Here is a 20,723-nt window from a genome sequence, read left to right as displayed (position 1 = left end):
ACAAAACAAAACAAAACAAAAAAACAAAGATGACTGAACAACAACAGCAAGATCCCAATCTTTCAAGACTCTAGAATCTTTGGAAATCAAAAATTGTGTGTGAAAAAGAGAAAAACCCAACTCACCTCAGAGGTATAATAGAAAGCTTTAGAAAGTACCCATTTAGTTGATAAAGTTAATCATGGCAAGGATTAGCATGTTTGGGAAATAAATACATGGGAAGAATTAAGCACTAAATACATATATTTAAAGCTGGCAACAGGATTTTAAGCCTTTTGGTTTCAGAGGAAGACATAATGCAACATATATACAGATTCCTTTTGGAGTAGAAAACAATTTCACAAAGAGAGACAGTTTTAGGATTAAGTTATACAAACTTTTTAAAAGCACGACTGAGTTTAACATAGATACCCTTAAAGTTTTAAGCCTTTTGATGCTTCAGCCATTGAATTATAGTATAGCCTCAGAAGTAACTTTAAAATAGATAATTAGTAGCTAGAAATACTTGAGATGGTAGGCAGTATTAGATGAAAAACACTTTTAAGAGTGAATCTTCAAGTCCAGTATTCCTGAAACTTAAAATAACCAAAGTACATCAATTTACATGTCACCCAATTATCCCTAAATTAAATTATTTTTAATACCACCTAAATCTGTGTTAATTTGAAAAATTGGGGGTGGGGGGAGGCGGGGAAGAAGGAAATCATCCTTAGTCAATTTAGTGTTCTAAATAATTTTGAATAATCATATTTCTCAAGCAGTAATAATTTCATTGACATAAAGGATACATTCTAATAGTACACTGGACAAAAAGTATACCAATTGTAAAAAGAAGTGCAGGAGAGATAAATTCATTGCAGGATGTAGGAACCTGAAAGAGAATAATACAAACCCATCATTAAATACTACTAAAATAGTGAAAATGTGAATGAACAATTAATGTGAACTGTATGGGAAAGTAGCCACCACAAAAACAGAGAGCAGAGTTAAGAAAAAAGCAAAAAGGGGCTAATTATGATTGCCAAGACAGAGTATCTCTCATCTGACAAGGTATTTGTCAGCAAAAGGAGTGCCAAGTAAAAACTGCAAAACACAAGATTAAAGATCCTGGATGCAGAACCCCGCATCCCTCTTTGGCCTTTTCTGGCATTGTTTTGAGGAGTCTGGGATTACATTCTAAACATGGAAATTAACCCAGAAATAAAAGAATTAATTGCTTTTAAAAGAGATACTTAAATGCTAATTAAGAGGTGGTGGGAAACCGGAGGGGACAAATAGCTGTAACTTTTTAGCTATAGCTCTATTTGTTATTATATCTATTTGCTATTATAAAGTCTCAAGTCACAATTGTTATGCAATCAAATTGATCTCTAATCTCTATCCTGCCTCGGTTTCTCCTGCATTGCACAATTAAGGTATAGCTGAAGGCAGTATTCCCATGAGAGAGTCTTCACTCATTTTATTCCACATATGAATTAACTATATTCATCTGATGGGAACTTTTGGATCAGTCATTGAACATAAATATCTGTTATCAAACCTTCTTTCTTTGATAAAGAAATGGGGTGAATGGGGCTAGGAGGTGGGACTAGGGAAGGGGAAAGTAGGAACTAAAGCCAAGACATTAAGAAGAGAAGCACAGAAAGGATTACTTGAGAGCAACAAAGACAAGCTCTGATAGCCATGTAATTTGTAGTTTGATCTAAGAACCTTCTCAGCTATGTAAAGATATTTGACTATTTAAGAACAAGTAAGAACTGGTCATAGAGAACAGTTTACAAAGTCAGAGCTTTGTAAACATAGACAACTTAGGGGAGAACATTCTTTTGAATCATATGTGAGCCAACACTGCTGTGAACATCCCATGAGATTTTTTTTTTTAATTTACACTAAGTTATACAGCATTTCTTCATTATATAGCACTTTTCATTTCTCACAGATTCAGTAATTGAGGTATCACTTGTATGCATTGTGATAAATTAACCATTGGGATATTTTTACTCCTCTGATCTAAAGCAGCTCTAACTTCTAGATACTTCATTATTTCTGGAATCCTGTGGTTATAAAATTTCTGGCAGAAAACATTTTCTAGCAAAATTTCTGATTAAAATAGAGTTGTACCACAAATAGTAGGAAGTGTTTTTCTGGTGGTATAATTGTTCTTGAAAGAACAAGCAAAATAATTACAAAGTAGGAAAGGTTGCTATATGTAATCAGGGAAACAGAAATATGAGTGATGACAATAGTTTAGGATTCATGAAAGGAAAATGCTTGCCAACTTAAATGTATGAAACAAAAGGAAATAAATTTTAATTGGAGCAAGAGATTTGTAAGCCAAAAGACATTTTTAGCCCAATATTACAAATTAAGACAAGGAGAACTGTGAAATTTCTATTTTAAAAAACTTTATTACTTGTTTATTGCAAGAGATTTAGGTTTTGTAGAGGGTGAAAGAAGCAAATGGTTCTTGTCTTCAAACAGTTTACATTCTAGGTGAGGTGAGAAGATATTCACTCAAGAACACTGTTTATGCTGTGTGCCTTTCCATAGCTTATCCGTAGTATGTTGGCATTAAAACATTGGCTAGATGGCCCAGGTCCTGACACAATTTGAAAATTCCTTTGACTTTAAAGTTTCACCTCTGGTTAACTGGGAGAAAAATGGCACCATTCGCAAAAATGGAATAGTCTAGAGGAGAATACATGTTTTTAATTTGTATTTGGGATAGGAGAATGTTGAGGAATACTTGGTATGTGACGTGAAAACCCAGGAAAGAAAAGAGTATCCAGGAAGAGAAGGTGGTTTATAATATCAAATGATGTAAAGAAGTCAACAATTTTGTGGATTAATAAAAGTCTATCAAATTTGTCATTTAAGAGATAATTACTAACTTTGTAGAGTTCGGAAGAATATCAAAGTTGTGCTATGAAAGAAGCTAGAATTGAGTGGGTAATCATTTCAAAAATGGAAGACCACCTGGACAGGAATAGAATGCTGAACTTGGGAAAAATTAGGTTAGGCCAGTTTTATTACAATAGCAAATGTGTGAATAGGAATGGTGAAAAATAAGCTTATAAAAGTAGGCTGATGGCTATATTGAGAAATAATCTAAATGATAAATTAAGGAGTCTGAATTTTATCTGAGTCATTAGGGAGCCATATAAGATTCCTAAGCAGTGGAGTAATGTGGTAGATGTATGGAAGGAAGATGGATTTGAGGGTAGAAATGGAGCCAAAGCTAATTTGTCCTAGGCAACTTTGTTGACTTTTTTTAAAGCAGGGTTATGGTATGGTCAGTCCTATGCATTTTTCAGTGATATCAAGAAAGAAAGAAAGTTACAAAAGGAAGGAGAAAGAAGATAGCATCTTCAAATACCACAGCAGAGGATAACCTTATTGGACCTAAGAGGACAGACCTAGAGTGGCTGAGTAACTTTTCTGTGGTTACATAAATAATAAGTAGCAGAATTTAGTTTTAAATATAGGGTTCTCCAAAAAATCAAGCCATCATTCCACTATAAAAAGAAGACTATAGAAGGATCAGCATATTTGGCATTTAAAAGCTTATTGATGACACAGAAGAAGGCAATTTCAGTAGAGTAGTACAGTTGGAGTAATTGGAGTATAGTGTAGAGGCAGGAGGAGGCTAAAGAGAGATGCAAAGCAAATATAGATTAATTACTCAAAATAATTTTGTAATTTAAAAAAAAGAAGAAAGAACAATAGCAATAGGAGGCAGTAGCATAAAGTGAGAGATTTTTATTTTATATTTAGAAATAAACATAAGCATCTTTGTTGGATAATTTTGGTGCCCACCTAATCTAGAGAATTCCTGGGGCTTCTTTCCAGCTCGAATTTCAATGGGTAAAGTTTAGCATAAGAAATGACAAGATGAAGATGTTGTCTTCAAAATTTTCTACTGAGGATAATAATATATAGCCAGTCTATAGCAAGCCTGATAAGGAACGCACCCATCTGGGTTAAGGACATCATGAATAACTACAAGGTGTTCTAGTATGGTAGTCTAAAGATATATCAGAGCCTGGTAATATATTTTTTGCCTTCTTTGTTTCCTCTGCTTCCTTACAAAATTAGAGGCTATCAAGGATTTTATGGGTGGATTTTTTTTTTTATTTTAGCTATATACAAAATGCCCCTCTGCTTTTTTTTATCATTTTTTATTCATTTTCAATACATAAGATAAAATAAATAGCAAAATGAAACAGAGGGAAGACGATTATTTATAGCATCAGTAAATCAACAGTAGAGAAAACCTCAAGGGTATGGGCTGCTGGCTGCCAGAGTTGTCTTTGGATTATTGCATAGATTAAAAACATATATTTGTCACACACTTTACTATTATGCAGACCCAATTGTGCCTTTAAAAGTATATTTATAGGTCATTTTGCCCACTACCAAAGTTAAGCCATTGCTGGGATGGAACAAAGCTGCTATTTAGCAGTAATTAATAAAGGCGAATAGTAAATAGAGACAGAATTTTTAGATGAACAGAAGAGAAGTACTCCAATTGATCATACCAAATTTCATCATTCCTTCCCCTGCCCAAGATATTCCAGCCTCTGTATTGACCAGAAGAGACAGAAGCTTAATTTTACATTTCATCTGAGAGCGGCCCTTCCAAGAATCTAGTGTTCATTAGAGTCATATGATTCAGAAATCAATACTAGTTTAAAGGAAGTAACATTCCTTTCTGAATTGGAAGTAATCTTTCCTTCAGTGGTCAAGGAGCTGGATGCTGGAGTTGGAGCTGTGATGCTTTTATGTATGCTATAAACACAGAGCCAGTAGTTGACATTTTTTTTGGTTGTCTACTTTATTATTAGAATGCAAAATTTCATATAGTTTCATTTGATGTGGTTGTTTTTATTGTTGTTGGGAAGTTTTTTGTTTGTTTGTTTTTTTTGCCATTCTCTTCCCAGCTTTCCTCTGTCTTCTGAAATACTCATGAAACAATGGAAATTCTATCTCAGAATGATGATTAAGTTTTTTTTTTTCCTCCCAACTTTCTTTGTTATCCACTAAGGATCAGGTGGGATTCCAAAGTCATGGGACATTACTGGACAAAATTTAAAGCAATTTTTCTTGTGTTTAAATGAAATAGATTCTATACTTTAAAAAAAAAAGCCTCTGCTGCTCAGTTTGAACAATTTGTCAGTTTTCAATTCAGTGTTGGAAAGCTGTCAGAGGACTCTAGTGTCAACTCTCGAGGTAAAAATTGTTCAAGGAACAAAATGGAGAATGATAAGCATTTTTATATCTTAAAAGAAAATAGCATTTATTCTCATGGTATTTCATTTAGATCCTCAGAAACTCTTTATATTTAGGCAGAGTTGTCTGTTTTATTCCTTTACAGAAAGGAAATTAAGAATAGCAGTGAGTTCCTTGCCTGTCTATGCTGAAAATGCCAATGAATGTTTATAATAGAAGCAATCCTAGATAAAACACACTTCTACCAAGATAACATTCAAAGTTTCTTAGAATCAAAGAAAGGGAAAAAAAAGATACTAAGTTTAATTATTTATAAAACAATGGATAAAACCTTTAATCCTTAGAATGCTTTAAACAATAATTTCTTGTATTTCGTTTGAATATTTATTTTGATGAGGTTTTAGAAGAAATAGAGTAACTATCAATCATTAACAAGCATTTATTAAGTGCCAATTATGTGACAGGTTTTAGTCTATGTACTGGGATTACATAAACAAAAATAAAACAGTCTCTTCCCTTAAGGAGCTCACTGGGAAGATAATGTGAACATATATAAGTATGGAACAATAAATGCAAGGTAATTGAGTGATAGAAGGAATGTGATCACTCCCACACACCCCTACCTAGCTGTTAAGGACCAGGAGAGGATCATATGTTATCCCATATTGTAGGAGTGGTCAGGAATAAACAGATTTCCTCTTCTTCTTTCTGCCTCTTCTACATTGAGTCCTTTTGTGTACAGATGTTGGTGAACCTCTATTTCGAGGATGCTTAAGTTGTTCCAGGCTCTCTACTAGCTTCTTTTGTTTTGATTTGTTTTGTCCTGATATATGATTTCACTGATATGGAGTTCCCTCTACCAAAGCAGATGGGTCACCAGTCTCTAGTGTTAACTAGAGAGTTATCTGGGAAACTGAAAAGTTAAGTAAACAACCAGTAGGTGTTTGAGGCAGGGTCTAGAACTTAACCTTCCTGATTTCCTTGCTGGCTTTCTAATACCCAGACCAAGTAGGCTCTCCAAACTTAAATTTGGAGAGGGGCACAGCCCACTAGCTTCCATTTCTATTAGATACACTTATTCCACAAGGAGATACTTTTCACAGGTATTGTCTGCTTGGAGGGGAGCATTTAAGCCTTTTCCATATGGAGGAAAGAAAAATTATTGAGATTTTTTTCACATCCAACTTGATGTATAAAAAGTGACTATTTTATGGATCTAATTGATTTCTTATTATGAGCTCCTCTAAAACAAAAAATCTTTCTTTGTAACTGTCAAAGGGAAAATTAAAAACAACTACCACTGTTAAACAAGCTTACTTCATCTAAAAATTTGCTTGTTCTCTCTTGCCTCCAATTTCCTAATATCAGCCTCTTTATGTTTTTATCTGCCAGAGAGGTACTTCTTTTTCTCTGAGTGAATCAACCTCTTTCATTCAAAATTTATTTAGATTAATCGTTAATTAACCCCACTAGGGTCCATTTTCATTCCTTCATGTCTTCTGTAAAGTACTATGTTGTCGAAATTATAGAAATAAAGAGTACTAGAATAAAGTTGGACATCCAGCCTAACCACATTATTCATAAATGAAGCTATCAAGACCCAAAGAAATTAAATCACTTCATTTATATGTATTTGTTTCTTTCTTTATGAATATTCCTAATTCTTTTATCTATATGTTGATCTTGCTTTCTGCATTAAAATCAGGGGGTCTCCAAAGTTTTTTATACAGGAAAAAGTCATTGAACACATGATTCTATTACATGTATATTTACAACTTATCTACATGTACCACCATATTAATAATTATGGTAGTAAATTTATGCAAATTGTAAAAAAAATTGGAAAATTTTAAAGATGAGAAAAATGTAAAATAATATTCTGAAGTCAATAGGAAGCACTGGAGTTTACTGAGTGATATATGCTTAACGAAAATCACTATAGCTATGGAGAGGGATATGTGTGTGTATGTGTGTGTGTGCATGCATGTGCGTGAGTGCATGTGTGTTGGAGAATGACAGAAACTTGAAGGAGATAGACCAAATAAGAGTATAGACAACCTGTACTGGAATATTGGCCGTGTGAGTGGAAAGGAGATCAGTGCTGGAAATGTTATCGAAGTAGAAATGAAAAATTAGATGTGTTGAGTGAGAGAGGAGAAATCAAACATAGTACTTGGATTGCCAAATGGAATGACTACAAAAATAATGGAGTCCTTGGTAGGATAGGATCGTTTCGGGGAAAAGATAATGAATTCTGTTTTGAATATGATGAATTTAAGATGCTTTTAGTGGTGTATTGAGAGCAATTTTGGCACCAAATGGTGGGATTTAGGAAAGCAGTTACTACCCAAATGATGCGTTTAGGGTTTGGCACCAAATGATGACATTAATGTTCAGGCACCAAATATTGGGGTTTGGTCATATGAAGAATTTACAAAGGCCATTCTCTCTGGCAAAAGGTAGGTTTATTTAGGAGAAGAGGTAACAGACAAAATGAAGAGATACTGGGAATGGTAAATTTGAAATAGAGTTGGGAAAGCAGCTAACAAGGAAAGGGATTTTAATAATCAGCAATGGAAAAGACAAATCCCCTAGTGGAACTCACAGTTAACCAGGATAAGGAATAAGCAACGAAGTGGGAGTATTCTCTTAAATTACAGGCTAGAGGAATTTTAGCACCCTAAAAAGAATTAGTTATCTATAAAAAGAAACACACCATGAGATGTGATGAAGGATGAGAGGGGAAACATCAGGGGGTATGGGGGAAATGGGAGAGAAAAGACACCAGGAAACTGAGTGCTGTGGAGGGCTTAAGCCAAAGGCATTCAGCAAAGATAGTGTGGGCCATGAACAGATTTAGAGAAGAAATTTAATATCAGGGTTTTGACATAACTGACTGAACACAGAAGGTGGAGAGGCAGAGAGTGGTGTAAGATTGATCTGATCCCATCAGTGATCTCCCCTGCTTGCTTCAGGGAGTAATTTTATCAGTGCTTCAGGCTTTCCCTGTTAACCCCACCAGGTTACTGAGGACCTCATCACTAGGACATCAAATTCGTGATGTCCAAAATGCAGTTGGTGATGTGGGATTGACACGCAGGATAGAAGAGGATTGGTAAGAATCGTCAACATAGAGATGAAAATTAATCTTGAGGAGCTAAAGAAGTACCAAATGAGAAATATATAGAGAAGAGAGGAGGGCCCTGAATAAAGCCTTTAGGTGCACCCAGGGTTATGGACAATGACATGTATGATGATTCATCAAAAGAAACTAAGGAAGCACAAGGAGGTAGGAAAAGAACCTAAAGAAAAAAATCAAAACATTTCAAAGATAAAAAGTATACAGGAAGAGAGGGTGGTCAACAGGATAAAATGCTACAAAGAGATCAAGAAAGACATGAACTGAGAAAAGACCATCAGTTTTGGCAATGAAAAGGTTATTTGTAACTTTGAAGAGAGCAGTTTGTTTTGAGTGAGGAGTAAACTATAACAAGAAAATTGAAAATCTATGACATTGAAAACAGGTACTCTTGACAAAAATAAAGAAGCTTCCAAGAAACAGCTGGCTTTTGGGGAAAAGATAATGTACTTGTAACCCATCCAAGCCTGTATATCTCACACTCACCACAAAAATGAAAAATAAGAGGTAGCAAAGACTTACTTATCAGTCATAGACTAAGAATACACAACCTTCTGCTATGGTGATTGAAGAACTAGATATGGGGACACTGGGGGAAAGGGAGAGATTTTGCTTTCAAAGCTATTCTGATGTCTGAGTTGTGTTAGTTGGGTGGGTACCAGGAACCATATGAGAGACCTGCAATAGGATTAAGATTAGCATTAATTTTTTTTTTCCATTTTAGTTTCACATGCAGTGATGTATATACCACAGGCATTCAGCAAATATCTGCTATCCAATTAATCCTATTCTGAAAAGTACTTAAGAAAATTTAATTGTGTTAATCTTGTGGTTGATAAGGAAGAATTTTCCACCCAACTCTCCTTTTATGTAATTCATTAATCAACTTTATTTGGAACATTATCAAACTGTGAGAACTGTTGAAATGTGGTTTATAAAAATGTTAAACTCCTCAAAATAGAATGACTATTCATAAATTATGTATCATAAAGTTAAATTCTATATTAGGAAAACTACATTCTAAGGTGCAGGTGTTTACAAAATATGTTCATAGAACATTAGGTTCAGGTATTTCCAGGAATTCACTATAGGAAATCATTCAAAGTAGTTATTGTGGCCATTTAATTTGTATCAGCTTCAGTCAGTTACTGATCTAAGACCAGTAGTCCTGAAGTTAAACAAACTTTACCCTTTGAAAACTACTAAACTGGTGGTCTAAAATGCCACCTTAGAAGGCAAAGGATGACTTTTGATATGTGTTATGACCTTGGGCAAATTATTTCCTCTTAGTTCTGTTTCTATAGCTATTATTATATCTTCTTTATATATTAGGAAAATTAAGTGTTTCGGTCAATAATTTTGAACTATAAATATGTGTTACTTAAACTCAACAGTGTTGTATTATTTAGAACATTTTTTGTGTGAAATTATTTATAAATTTCTTTTAAGATATCTTTCAGAGAAGTGTCTTTGTTGTACCACCGATTTACTCTATGGCACTCCAGGCAAGTCACTTAGCTTTTTTTGCTTTCACATTTCTATCTGTAAAATGATGGTTGCAATGATTTAAAGTATAGTAAATGCTTCTAAGTAAAGGTGCTATCTAAACCTTTAGTATTAATATAAGCCTTTATTGTTAATAAAAATGGCACTTCACCTCTTACTGATGCTGTTAGCAGAAAATCATAGCAGTCAAAGCATCTAAATAACATTTCAGGAAAGGTAATACCTTCCATAGAAGGATTTCAGATGATATTTAAGTTTTGGGGGGTAGAGACAGGGACAGGGGAGAACTATGGTGCTATATCCTTTATTCATTCAAATATACATTTAACATTTGGTCTTCTGTCCCATGTTATCAATTCTGATTATCTTTGCTTTCCCCCAAAAAATTGTTTTTTAAGAGTTAATCTTCACACATATATACCTTAAATATTAATTTTTTTACAGTCTAAAATGAGATTCTTTAGACTACTCATTAAAATCAAATGATAACAAAATTAGTCCTGTAACACCCCATTTTCTGAAATATTCCTAACCCTTACTCATGATTGAGAAGGAAGGAAGAAGAAAGTGACTATTCCATATTCAAAGATACTCTGTGGATTTGCAATTTGTGAGCTACCATAGCTAGTAGACACAGATAATTCAAAGCAAAGGCATTAATTAAGCTGGAATAATAAACATAGGTAGAAAACATCCCTCTCTAGAAATATGAGGTACGATCACAGTCTCTCTCTCTCTCTCTCTCTCTCTCTCTCTTTCTCTCTCTCTCTCTCTCAATCTCTTTCTGTGTCTCTCTGTTTGTCGCTGTCTCTTTTTTTCTCTCTTTGTCTCTCAACTGGACAGCCTTGGAAAGAATGCATACAAGCTGAGCACATATTTGTAATAAAGCATATGCAATGGGACCAGGTGACCAACACAACTTATATCTCCAATATCTCAGGGCTCAATATTTATTCCTGCATAAATTGGATTTAAATGAGGCAGAGTTGCATGAAGTCACCATTCCCTTCCAGAGCCTCCACTATTCAGTGGTAGAATTGATAAGGTTTGTAAAGTCTTCAATTCCCTTCACTTCCTGGTCAGGGAACCAAATAATGAGGTTCAGAGAGTTGTGGGAACCCCTTCTGGTCAGTGCAGGTCCTTCATAAAAGAATTTTTGAACCTGAAAATTTAGACTGGCAAAAAGTTTATTGGCACTGAGAAGTCAGCTTTTGCTAGGAGGCTAACTTTCTCAGTGGCAAGGTCCTGACAGAAAAGTAAAGATCTAGCAGAAGAGTCCTGGCAGAAAGATAAACAAGGGGTATAAAGAAATCCTGGCAGAAAGATAAAGAGGCGTTAACCCCGAGAAGAGAATGTCTTCTCAGCAAGCAGAGAGTCATTGAAGGCAGCTATGCCAAGGAAAGCTCCCTTGGCCTGGCATGTTCCTGCTTTTTAGATCCTCTGCAAAGAAATGAGCCCCAATGTTGCTCTTTTAAAGGAGATTTGAGACTGAAGTTTCAATTGAATGAGATTACTGCCCCCACGCCTAGATTTCCAGTAGAATGGGACCATTTACTGGAAGTTGTCCTGAGCCAATCTTTGGGGTCTGAAATCTACAATCTAGATCTCCAGTTAAATGAGATTACTTAAGTTTGAGCTAAGGAGGAGTGGTCCTGAACTTAACAAATAGTCCCTGAGGTAGGCCTCTCCCAGGAGGGCTTCTTCCCTTCAAGGAGAGCCTTACAAGCTTCTACCCCAAAGTTAGGACAGTTTTAGGTCTCCCCCCCATCAGGATGACTGGTGATGACTCAAGATATAGTGGATGACCTTGGTGTCTTCAGTGTCTAACCAAGCTCCAAGCACCCCACAACACCTGCTTCACCTGCCTTCATGGCCACTTGTTCAATTTGTTCTCTTATGCCCATTCCACCAGGAGAAGTGTTACATGCTTGTGATAGATCCCCCAGCCCCCCAACTCACCTTAGGGTCCAAGACCTTTGGTTATCCTCAATCTGGTTTAGCCTGCCTGTCTAATGGTTTACTAGGGTGTGGCCACCGTGGATGCCACAGCTTCTTGGAGCTACAGGTGAGAGTGAGGGGGATCAGATGGACACCAAAGGTGGAAAGCAACCTTAACCCCACAGGTGCTAATTTTCCTTCATTACACCTTACACCTCGGGTTCAATATAATAACTGTTGGAATCTTTACAAACTGCTAACTAATTAGAGTTGATCTAATCTTACAAGAAGATGTTTTGGGCAGAACCTGAAACAAGATACTAAGTAGAACTAATTAATACAAGGCTTGTGTTCACACCTTTACTCATTGGAGTTCACAAGTATGCCAGTTTCACAAAGTAAACTTTCTAACTTCAAGGGAGTTCACACCTCCCTTAAAGCTCTTTGGGCCAGAGAGCACTATGGGAGAAAACCCATAATCCCATTCTCTCAGAAGATTCACATATAAGGCAAGAGAGCTATTCCAGAATACATTTTCTACTTGGCTGGCTGGTCGCAGAGGAGAGTTCAGCTGGACTGGAGAGGAGCAACTCTGGTGTAGACAGAGAGCACTTTGCGGAATTACGCCAGAAGCCCTCTCTCCGAGGCAAGGCAGAATATATTCCACTTGGCTGGCTGGTGGCAGACGAAGAGTTTTCAAAGGATAAAGCTACGAGTGAGAGTGGACAATCAGATTCATCTCCATCTCACACCACTGTGGTAGGTGGCTGGGCTCCTGCATGCCCCCCACTGAGACCAAGCTGGTCTGAAAGACTCACCAGAAAGCTAGCCGAGCTCCAAGAGAAGGAAACAAGAGATTCATTCCATCTCTGTGCTGGTTGGAGGCTGAAGAAAGCAGAGGCAGAGGCTAACGGACAGAACCTTTGGATTTGGAGATATTCGGAGGGCCCTAAGCTAAACTGGCTGTGTTTTGAGAAGAACAAGAACTCCAACATTTGAACTCATAACATTTGGCGCCCAACGTGGGGCTGGGGTTTGTGGGGTTGGGGTGGGGGATGGAGAATCTTTACCTAGGATCTGTCCCATTTCAGCCAAAAAAGGTTGTACTCACTCAGTTCCTGGTCACTGGAGACTTAACAAATAACAGTAATAACAATTATATCTAGAATTCACACAGCACTTTAAAATTGACAAAGATCCTTTCATTTTATCTTCCCAACAACTTTGGGAAGTATTTGCTCTTATAGCCCCATTTTAAAGATAAGGAAACTGAAGCTGAGACTTTAAGTGGCTTCCCTAAGATCATACAACTAGTAAAAGTCTTAGGCTTAGATTTCTTCTCAGGTTTTGCTGACTCCAGGTCCAACGCAATTATCTATTATGGCACCTAATTGCTTAATATCCTTTTCCTCCTCAAAGTGTTTCATTTTAGAACCCCTAACAGTCAGAGGTCAAACTATTTGAAACTACTTCTTGTCACAGATTTTATATGTGTGTGTCTCTCCTCCCTATCAGAATTTCCTACTAGGTTAGAAGTTCAGTTGTACAGTTATCATGGCTGATAAGGGAGGAAAAGAGAAAATTACTTCCTGACCTTGCTGATCTTTGGTAGAAATGTAGGATTCACACTCCACAGATCTATTACCTTGTTCTGTGTCATGGAAAACCTACATTTTTTAAGGGCATCAGGGTATGGCCATTCTTTGATCAGCCAATATCACTCTTCCTTTCTAATCCATTATGTACACCTTTTCACATTCTATAAAGGGATAACAGGTCATGCACATATTTTTGCACTAATTTTAATATATTGACACCTAATTGTTTTTGTTATTTGCCCATTTTTTGGTATGATTTGTCAATTGATTTAGAAGGGGAAAAATCAATTCCATTTTCTTCCTACCCACTGCCATAGAGAATTATCTTCCTCAAGAAACCAACATACTTAAGGATTTTACTGAATTCTAGCATGTCTAATCTCATGAGTTATGTGATTTTTCTGTTAAATACATTTTGAAAAAAAAGATTTAGGAAAACATAAGATTTTGCTAATTATAAAAATAGTATTCTCGTAAGAGCCCTGGTCAAAATGAACATTCAGTATGTGAATCCAGGCAGCTTGATTTTATAAGAGATTAAATTAAAGCATGTGTAATGGTTGTCATCACATTTTAATAGAGATTATTAACTTCTTATTTCTTTATGTACAGGCAACTCTGAGTCTTTCCTTGCTAACAATGACAGATAGGAATGATAATTAAGATATCTGATCATTACAAATTATGCAGACATTATTTTAGCCAGGATCTTTAACCTCATCTTCCCCATGTAACATTTTACCAGAGACTCCAAATAGCAGAGTTGATTCGTTAAACTTTGTCCAGAGGTGTGGTAGATAGAGAGGTATCTTCAAAGCCAGGAAGATCTGAGTTCACTTCTAACACATTAAATGTCAATGGAGTCACACCTCTAAGCAATGTATGCATTCAAAGCAACTCCCCAAGACTCTAAAATGTAAAGAAGGTACCAATCTATATTGGTACAGTGAGTTTCTTCATTTTGGAGTTTTCTGTTAAAAAAAAAAAAAAAAAAAAAAAAAGCAGATTCAGTGCCTATCTTCCTGCATATCTATAATGGTATTACCAACAAAAATTTGATCAGCATTCAGCAAATAGCATCAAGGTGACTGAACAGTCAAGAGTTAATTATAGGATCATAGGATTTTGAAATTGAAAGTGCCCTGAAAGATCAACTCTTCTAATACCTTTATTTTAGATTTGAGAAAACTGGCCTAGAGAGGTTAAGTTATTTTGCCCAAGGTCATAGTTATAGTAAGTAGCAAAGCTAGGATTAACCTAGGTCTTCTGACTCCTAATCCTGTCCTTTCTCCCCTATACCATATACTTTGAGCTACTAAGCTTTTTATGTTAAATTGTGCATATATTTTATTTGGTATTGCAAACTTCAACAGCTTGGTTGTAGGAAGAGTCATGATTATCATCTATATTATTGCTTTTGAACCAGGAGAACACTGTACACAATAACAGCAATATTGTGTGATGATCAACTGTGATAGACTTTTAGCCCTTCTCAGCAATACAATCCAAAAACAATTCCAAAAGACTTGTGATGGAAAATGCCATCACATCCAAAGAAAGAACTGTGAAGACTGAATGCAGATTGAAGCATATGATTTTCACTTTTTAAATGTTTTTTCATAGTTTTTCCCATTTGTTCTGATTTTTCTTTTACAACATGACTAATATGGAAATATGTTTAATAAGACTGTACATGTATAGCGTACATCAGATTTCTTGCTGTCTTGTGGAGGGGGAAGAGAGAGAAAAATTTTGAGCTCAAAGTCTTTAAAAAATGAATGTTGAAAACTATCTTTATATGTAATTGGGAAAAAATACTATTAATTGTATTTTTGCTTTTACAAATATAGTTTATACAATTGACCTAAGTGAAAACTACTGCTGTATTAGATTTTGATTTTTGGGTAACAATTGTCCACCTGATATAGAAGAAGATAGGAAAAGGGTATTTATTTTCTTCCAACAGTTAAAAGGTGATCATACTTCTGAAATTCGTTGAGATTGTCCAAGAAAGTGTGTAAAATACTCATCCATCACTAGGCGCCCCTGGTCAGGAAATGACAGTGCAGTAAATATCTTCAGCAGCCACCTTTTAATGTACAAGCTGTTTTCAGTTGGAATTTTCAGCACTCACATAAAACACACTGTCATGAGTGACTGCCTGTGCTCCAAAGTCATTATTATTGGGATAATGGAACATCTTTCACCGAATAACCAAAAAACTTTAAATGTCATGTCAAGTTTGTTGAAGCCATTTTCAAACCCTGTTCAAGGTTACATGAATATTGAGTGTTCCTCTTTTTTTTTTTTAAGTTTCAGATCTAAGAGAAGAATCACTCATAAGACTATAAGATTTAAGTCATTTAATTTTGAGGAGGGTGGTAATATATTTAGTACTCTTTGGAAAAGTCAATAGCTACATCTGTTTCATCATTAAATACTATAAGAGATTCCCAGTGATGATATGATGAGTCAAGATCGTTCTCACTTTCTAGTAATTTACCAAAAAGGAAAGAAAATAGATTTTCTTTCACAATTAAATAGTGACAAAAAATTGTTAATTGTGCTTTCAGATTTTAACACTATATTTGCCTTACCTGTTATCTGTCAAAGGAATTCAAAAGACTTTGGTTAATTTTTCAACCTCTATGACCTTTGATTTTGTGTACAAAACAGCATTGGTTTTGTGTTTCGTTTTGTTTTTTAACTATTACTAAAACAAATACTAAGGGAAAAAATAATTCTAGTGAAGTGGTTTTCCTCTTTAGAGATAGGTACATCTTAAATAATTGGACTTTTAAAAAGAACAAGATCTTTTTTTCTGTTGCAAGTGTCCATCTTTTACCTTTGTCTATTTATGGTACTTAATCAATGAGAACAGGTTTGAGACTGTTTTTGAACTTTTTTTTTTTTTGCACAGTCCTTAGTAATTCTTTCCTAAATTGTAAGTTTTATGTTGTTTTCCTCCTAAATTATAGAGAACCAGAAGAAGCAATTGATGGAAGGCTCCTATTCCCATCACAAATTCAGTCGCAACTCAACCAGGACTCCTGTTGTCAAGGAACTTAATTATAATCAAGACACTCATTCATCCACTGTAAGGATCCAGGATTTGGGAAAGAAGGAGACCAGCAACATAGGAATCACCAAAGAAAAGGAAATGGAGCTTCCTGGCTCTGTTTCTAAAACTGAATCACTTCCTGAAGTGGAGGCCCTACTAGCAAGACTTCGAGCTTTATAAATTCACTTGATAAAAACAATTAAGCAAACTTTAATGCCATACTATGCTTGGCTGCCACATTTTAAAAAATGCATTACTTTTGTATAACTGGCATTATGTAGCTATGCATTTCAAAGTAAATCACAATTTTATCTGAAATTCATACTTGCAATGCTTTTACTGTATGTTTGAGACCCTGTGCAAAACTTTAATGGGCTTAATGCTTTTTTTGTTGACAATCCATTCTACTATAGTTGGAGAGACTGAATTATATATAATATTCTACTGAATGGGTGGGTTACTACTTTATTCAATAATGTTTTCTTAAAGAAAATATATGATATGCCTACAGTTCTAAATAATTGTATTTGGTTTGCTGTCTATGATTAATTCAATGAATCACAGATCTCAGAACTCGACTCTTGTTGTATACATGCATGTATGTCTGTATTTATATATGTGTCTAAATTATTCTGTAGTTATGGTCTACATTCTATCATTGTAACATCAGAAATATGAAACAGACATGTAAAATGACTATTAGATACATTATATAATGATTGCCAAATTCAGATTGATTAGGTTCTTCAAAACAGTAAGGCATATTAAGCCCATTTCAGATATATAATGTATGAAGAATGTATGACTTAACTTTTACACAATGCAGATGCATTTATATAAAAATGAATATATCTTATACCAGTTTTTGCTGCTGAATGTCTATATATGTTCTGGGAAACTGTTTTTAGCTTTTAATCATGGCTGTGGTACAAAATTGTCATTTTGTAGTTTCCCAACTATGTATTTTTTTTTTTTTTGGAGGTCATGAGCTAACAATATTGCAGATTTTATAAACTATACAGTCATCAATAATTTTTACAGGCAGGCTTTAATAAGTAATTTTCTTTTAAAAAAATATATTACATAAAAATAGGGGCATTGCTGCTGTGAATTTCTCATCAGAAAATAAACTTCTTGCACTAAAAGAAAAAAAGTTGCTTTGTGTGGTTTCTCCTTTAAACTTATGATGCACTATGAGTTAATTTGGGGATAGGTTGTTGCTGTTTATATATTTTGCATTATAAAATACACTAGATCTTTTGCCTTTACTTAATAAGAAGTTATATGGAACCAATCTTGGACCGGTCTTTTTCTTTTTATTAGTTGCCTCCTTTCTGTTCCAAGTGAACAAAGTTAATTAATTAGAATTGTGAAATGGGACCTTTTATAGATATTAGGGAACAGAACGTTTTCCATAGCCTTTGTGGGAATAAATTGTTCTCCTTGTATGCATTGCTGAAATGTGCATTGCCCTCTAGTAACAGTTCCCATTTTCCTGACAACAAATAAAGCAGCAAAAGATAAAAGATATTTACACATTTAAACAGACCACAAGCCCTAACAGTAAAGCAGAATTGTTTTGTTTAGAAATGCATTTACAGAAGAGAGTTGAAGGTATCTGTTCCTAAAATGAATTTGAGAAGATTTCTTTTAGATTGTATGTTAAGGAAAACAAAAACAAACTTACATTTATTTGTTAAAGTGCACAATACCATCATGCCAGTTTGTGAGTGGTAACAGGTCCTAATGTAATGCTGAAGAAACTGAGGCAATATAGAGATTAGAGAGTTTTTAATATTTTATCTGAAAGGGAGAGATTGTGCTGGGGGCAGCATCCAGCAGCCAATGTGAGTTCTTAATGACATACGGCTCAGCTACCAGGGTAGACTGAGGCAGGGGTGGAATCAGAGCACTGAGAGTGGGAACAGACTATCAATCCAGTTTTGACAGGGTGGGAGGAGGCACCTGACATTCTGACGAGTTAGAATAAAGAAGAACAATGACAGAATGGGGGGAGGCACCCGACATTCTGATAAGTAGGCAAGGGCTGGGGTCATGATGTCTAAAATAGAATATCTTTCTCCTTATCTGGATCATGATGATTAGGAGGAAGGGGTAATGTTGCAGGATTGAGCAGAACAATTAGGAACTGAGGCAAAACAATTCAGGGAAACCGAGGCAGGGCAATTTAGGGAAACTGAGTCAGGACAATAAAAGGGAACTGTGGCACAACATTAATTGCCTGGAAAATATTTGGGCCTAGGAAAGCCCAAAGTAAACAGGAAACAAAGAACTTTTCCAAGAGGACTCAAGCAAGAAAGAAACAAATCAAAAGGACTAAGTAGAGAGCAGAGATAATCAAGAGATCCACAAATCATTCACTGGTAGGTCTAAGGACCAAGCAAGCAATCTTCAACCAGAAGATCCCCTGGAAGTGAACTTGCTTACTGAGGCAGGTAGGTGAGCAAGCAAAGGATCCAGATAAAGGATATAGTATACCATCTCACTCTCATGTACCTTTTTACTCCTCTCATCCTAGTGAGAGATTTTTGAATGAGGATAACCTACAGACCTGGAAGAAATAACAACTTAACACAGCCTCCTGAGTGAATGAATGCAAGAGTAGAGAGACAGAGTAGAGGGACAGACAGAATTCCAAGACACAGGTACCTTTTCTTGTCCAATGCCCCTTAACACAGAGAGAGAGGAAATGACAGTTAAAACATATACATGTGAGCATACACACACACACACACACACAATCACACACATGTGTATAACTGTGTGTGATAACATTATTGTATCCAACTGCAAATTACAATTAAAGCTATTTTTACATTTATCTCCTGGGGGAAAAAACGAGTACAGTTTCATGATCCTGAGCAAAATATATTTGTTCATCTGAATTAATGGGTTATTACAATACAAATTTATCTGATAGAATTTAGTACACTTGAAAGAATATGTATGTTCCAGATGGACTCAGGACTAATCCTGAATCAAGACTAACTTACACCTTTTCTTTCTTCTTACTCTTCTTTTTATGTAAGAAAGAAAATTCTGTCAAGAAAAAAACTGGATGACTATGCTGTCATTGAATTGTCATTGAACAAAGTCTTGCTGCTAATTGGACTGTTTTCTTCCTACTCTCAAACATTTAAACTTATTTAAAAAAAAGAAAAAGGAGGCCCAATTATTTTGTTATGGATATTTTGCAATGGATTTTTTGGAAAATTTGAGTAAGACACATCAAAACAATTATTCTGTTTATTTGGGTATTTTGAAAATACTGAACTTTCCTAGTAAAAGACCAAATTCTATATAGTAATTCTATATAGTAGTCAAAATTCAAAATTGTTGCAATTGCCATCTGTTACATGAACATTTGTGAACGATTCAAACGTGGTTGTTAGCTATAAAGATACACATATCAACTATACTTCTTCAGTGACTCTTATTTTGGAAAATCCATAATCCAATTAACAGCTAAGTTGCCTAGTTAGAAATTTTACCATTTTAGGCTACAACACATTTTATTCTGTATTTCATTCCTAATTAAATACTTCCTCAATCCTCAAGCCTGAGATATTTAGACCCAAGACCACATTTTTATGGTTATTTCTATGACAACCTATTTGGGTTGGCTATGTGAATTCTGAAAAATGATGTTTCCTCATAGATAAAATGCTAATTGGGTTGATAAAGAAAAGGTATTCATTTCCTGTTTCCTTCATATTAATTATGAGAAGCAGTTTGAATAGATGTAGCTGGCAAAGCTTTGGCTTTATTTTTTTCTAGCAAATCACTCTGTGTTAGCTGTTGTATTCCCTTGCCAGTCATGAATGCTCTTAAAACCTGTTGGTGGGCCAAATAGTTAAATCATTTTGCCCCAAGGACTTCTGTTTAACAAAGCATACACTGAAGTTGCCAAGAAACCATAGGGAACCAACTAGAATTCAGAATTTTCTTAAAATTTCCCCTCCCAAAATGGATATGTGCTTCTTTTTAGTTAATTTTCCCTATAAAAATCTCTCCCCTAAAATGTATAGATGTGAATATTTTAAAGATTAGGAACAGTCCTCAAGGGGAAGGGGCATGGTAGGGAGACTATAATATATTGCTCATTTATTAGCTTATTTTAACCAAATATTTTGTTTTAGCCATATATGTTTGAATCACTGAAAAACAAATAAACAAACAAACAAACAAACAAAAACAGGTTCTTGTTTTATCCAGGAAAACTTAAAATGGA

The 20,723-nt window shown here is 35.2% G+C and overlaps 1 protein-coding gene across 1 annotated transcript in view; it reads left to right on the top strand.

Moving 5' to 3' along the window:
• Positions 1-17,624, top strand: part of DIAPH3 (diaphanous related formin 3) — a 419,718-nt gene extending 402,094 nt beyond the window's left edge. The window contains exon 27 of the mRNA XM_051983890.1: positions 16,389-17,624. Coding sequence (XP_051839850.1) covers positions 16,389-16,651 — 263 coding nt within the window. The 3' untranslated portion in view covers positions 16,652-17,624. The remainder of the gene's footprint in view (positions 1-16,388) is intronic.
• Positions 17,625-20,723: the final 3,099 nt, after the last annotated feature.

The sequence above is a fragment of the Antechinus flavipes genome, chromosome 3 (genome assembly GCF_016432865.1).
Source record: "Antechinus flavipes isolate AdamAnt ecotype Samford, QLD, Australia chromosome 3, AdamAnt_v2, whole genome shotgun sequence".
Classification (NCBI taxonomy): Eukaryota; Metazoa; Chordata; class Mammalia; order Dasyuromorphia; family Dasyuridae; genus Antechinus; species Antechinus flavipes.
The sequence above is the reverse complement of the archived record's forward strand: the minus strand, read 5'-3'. Positions and strand labels throughout refer to the sequence as shown.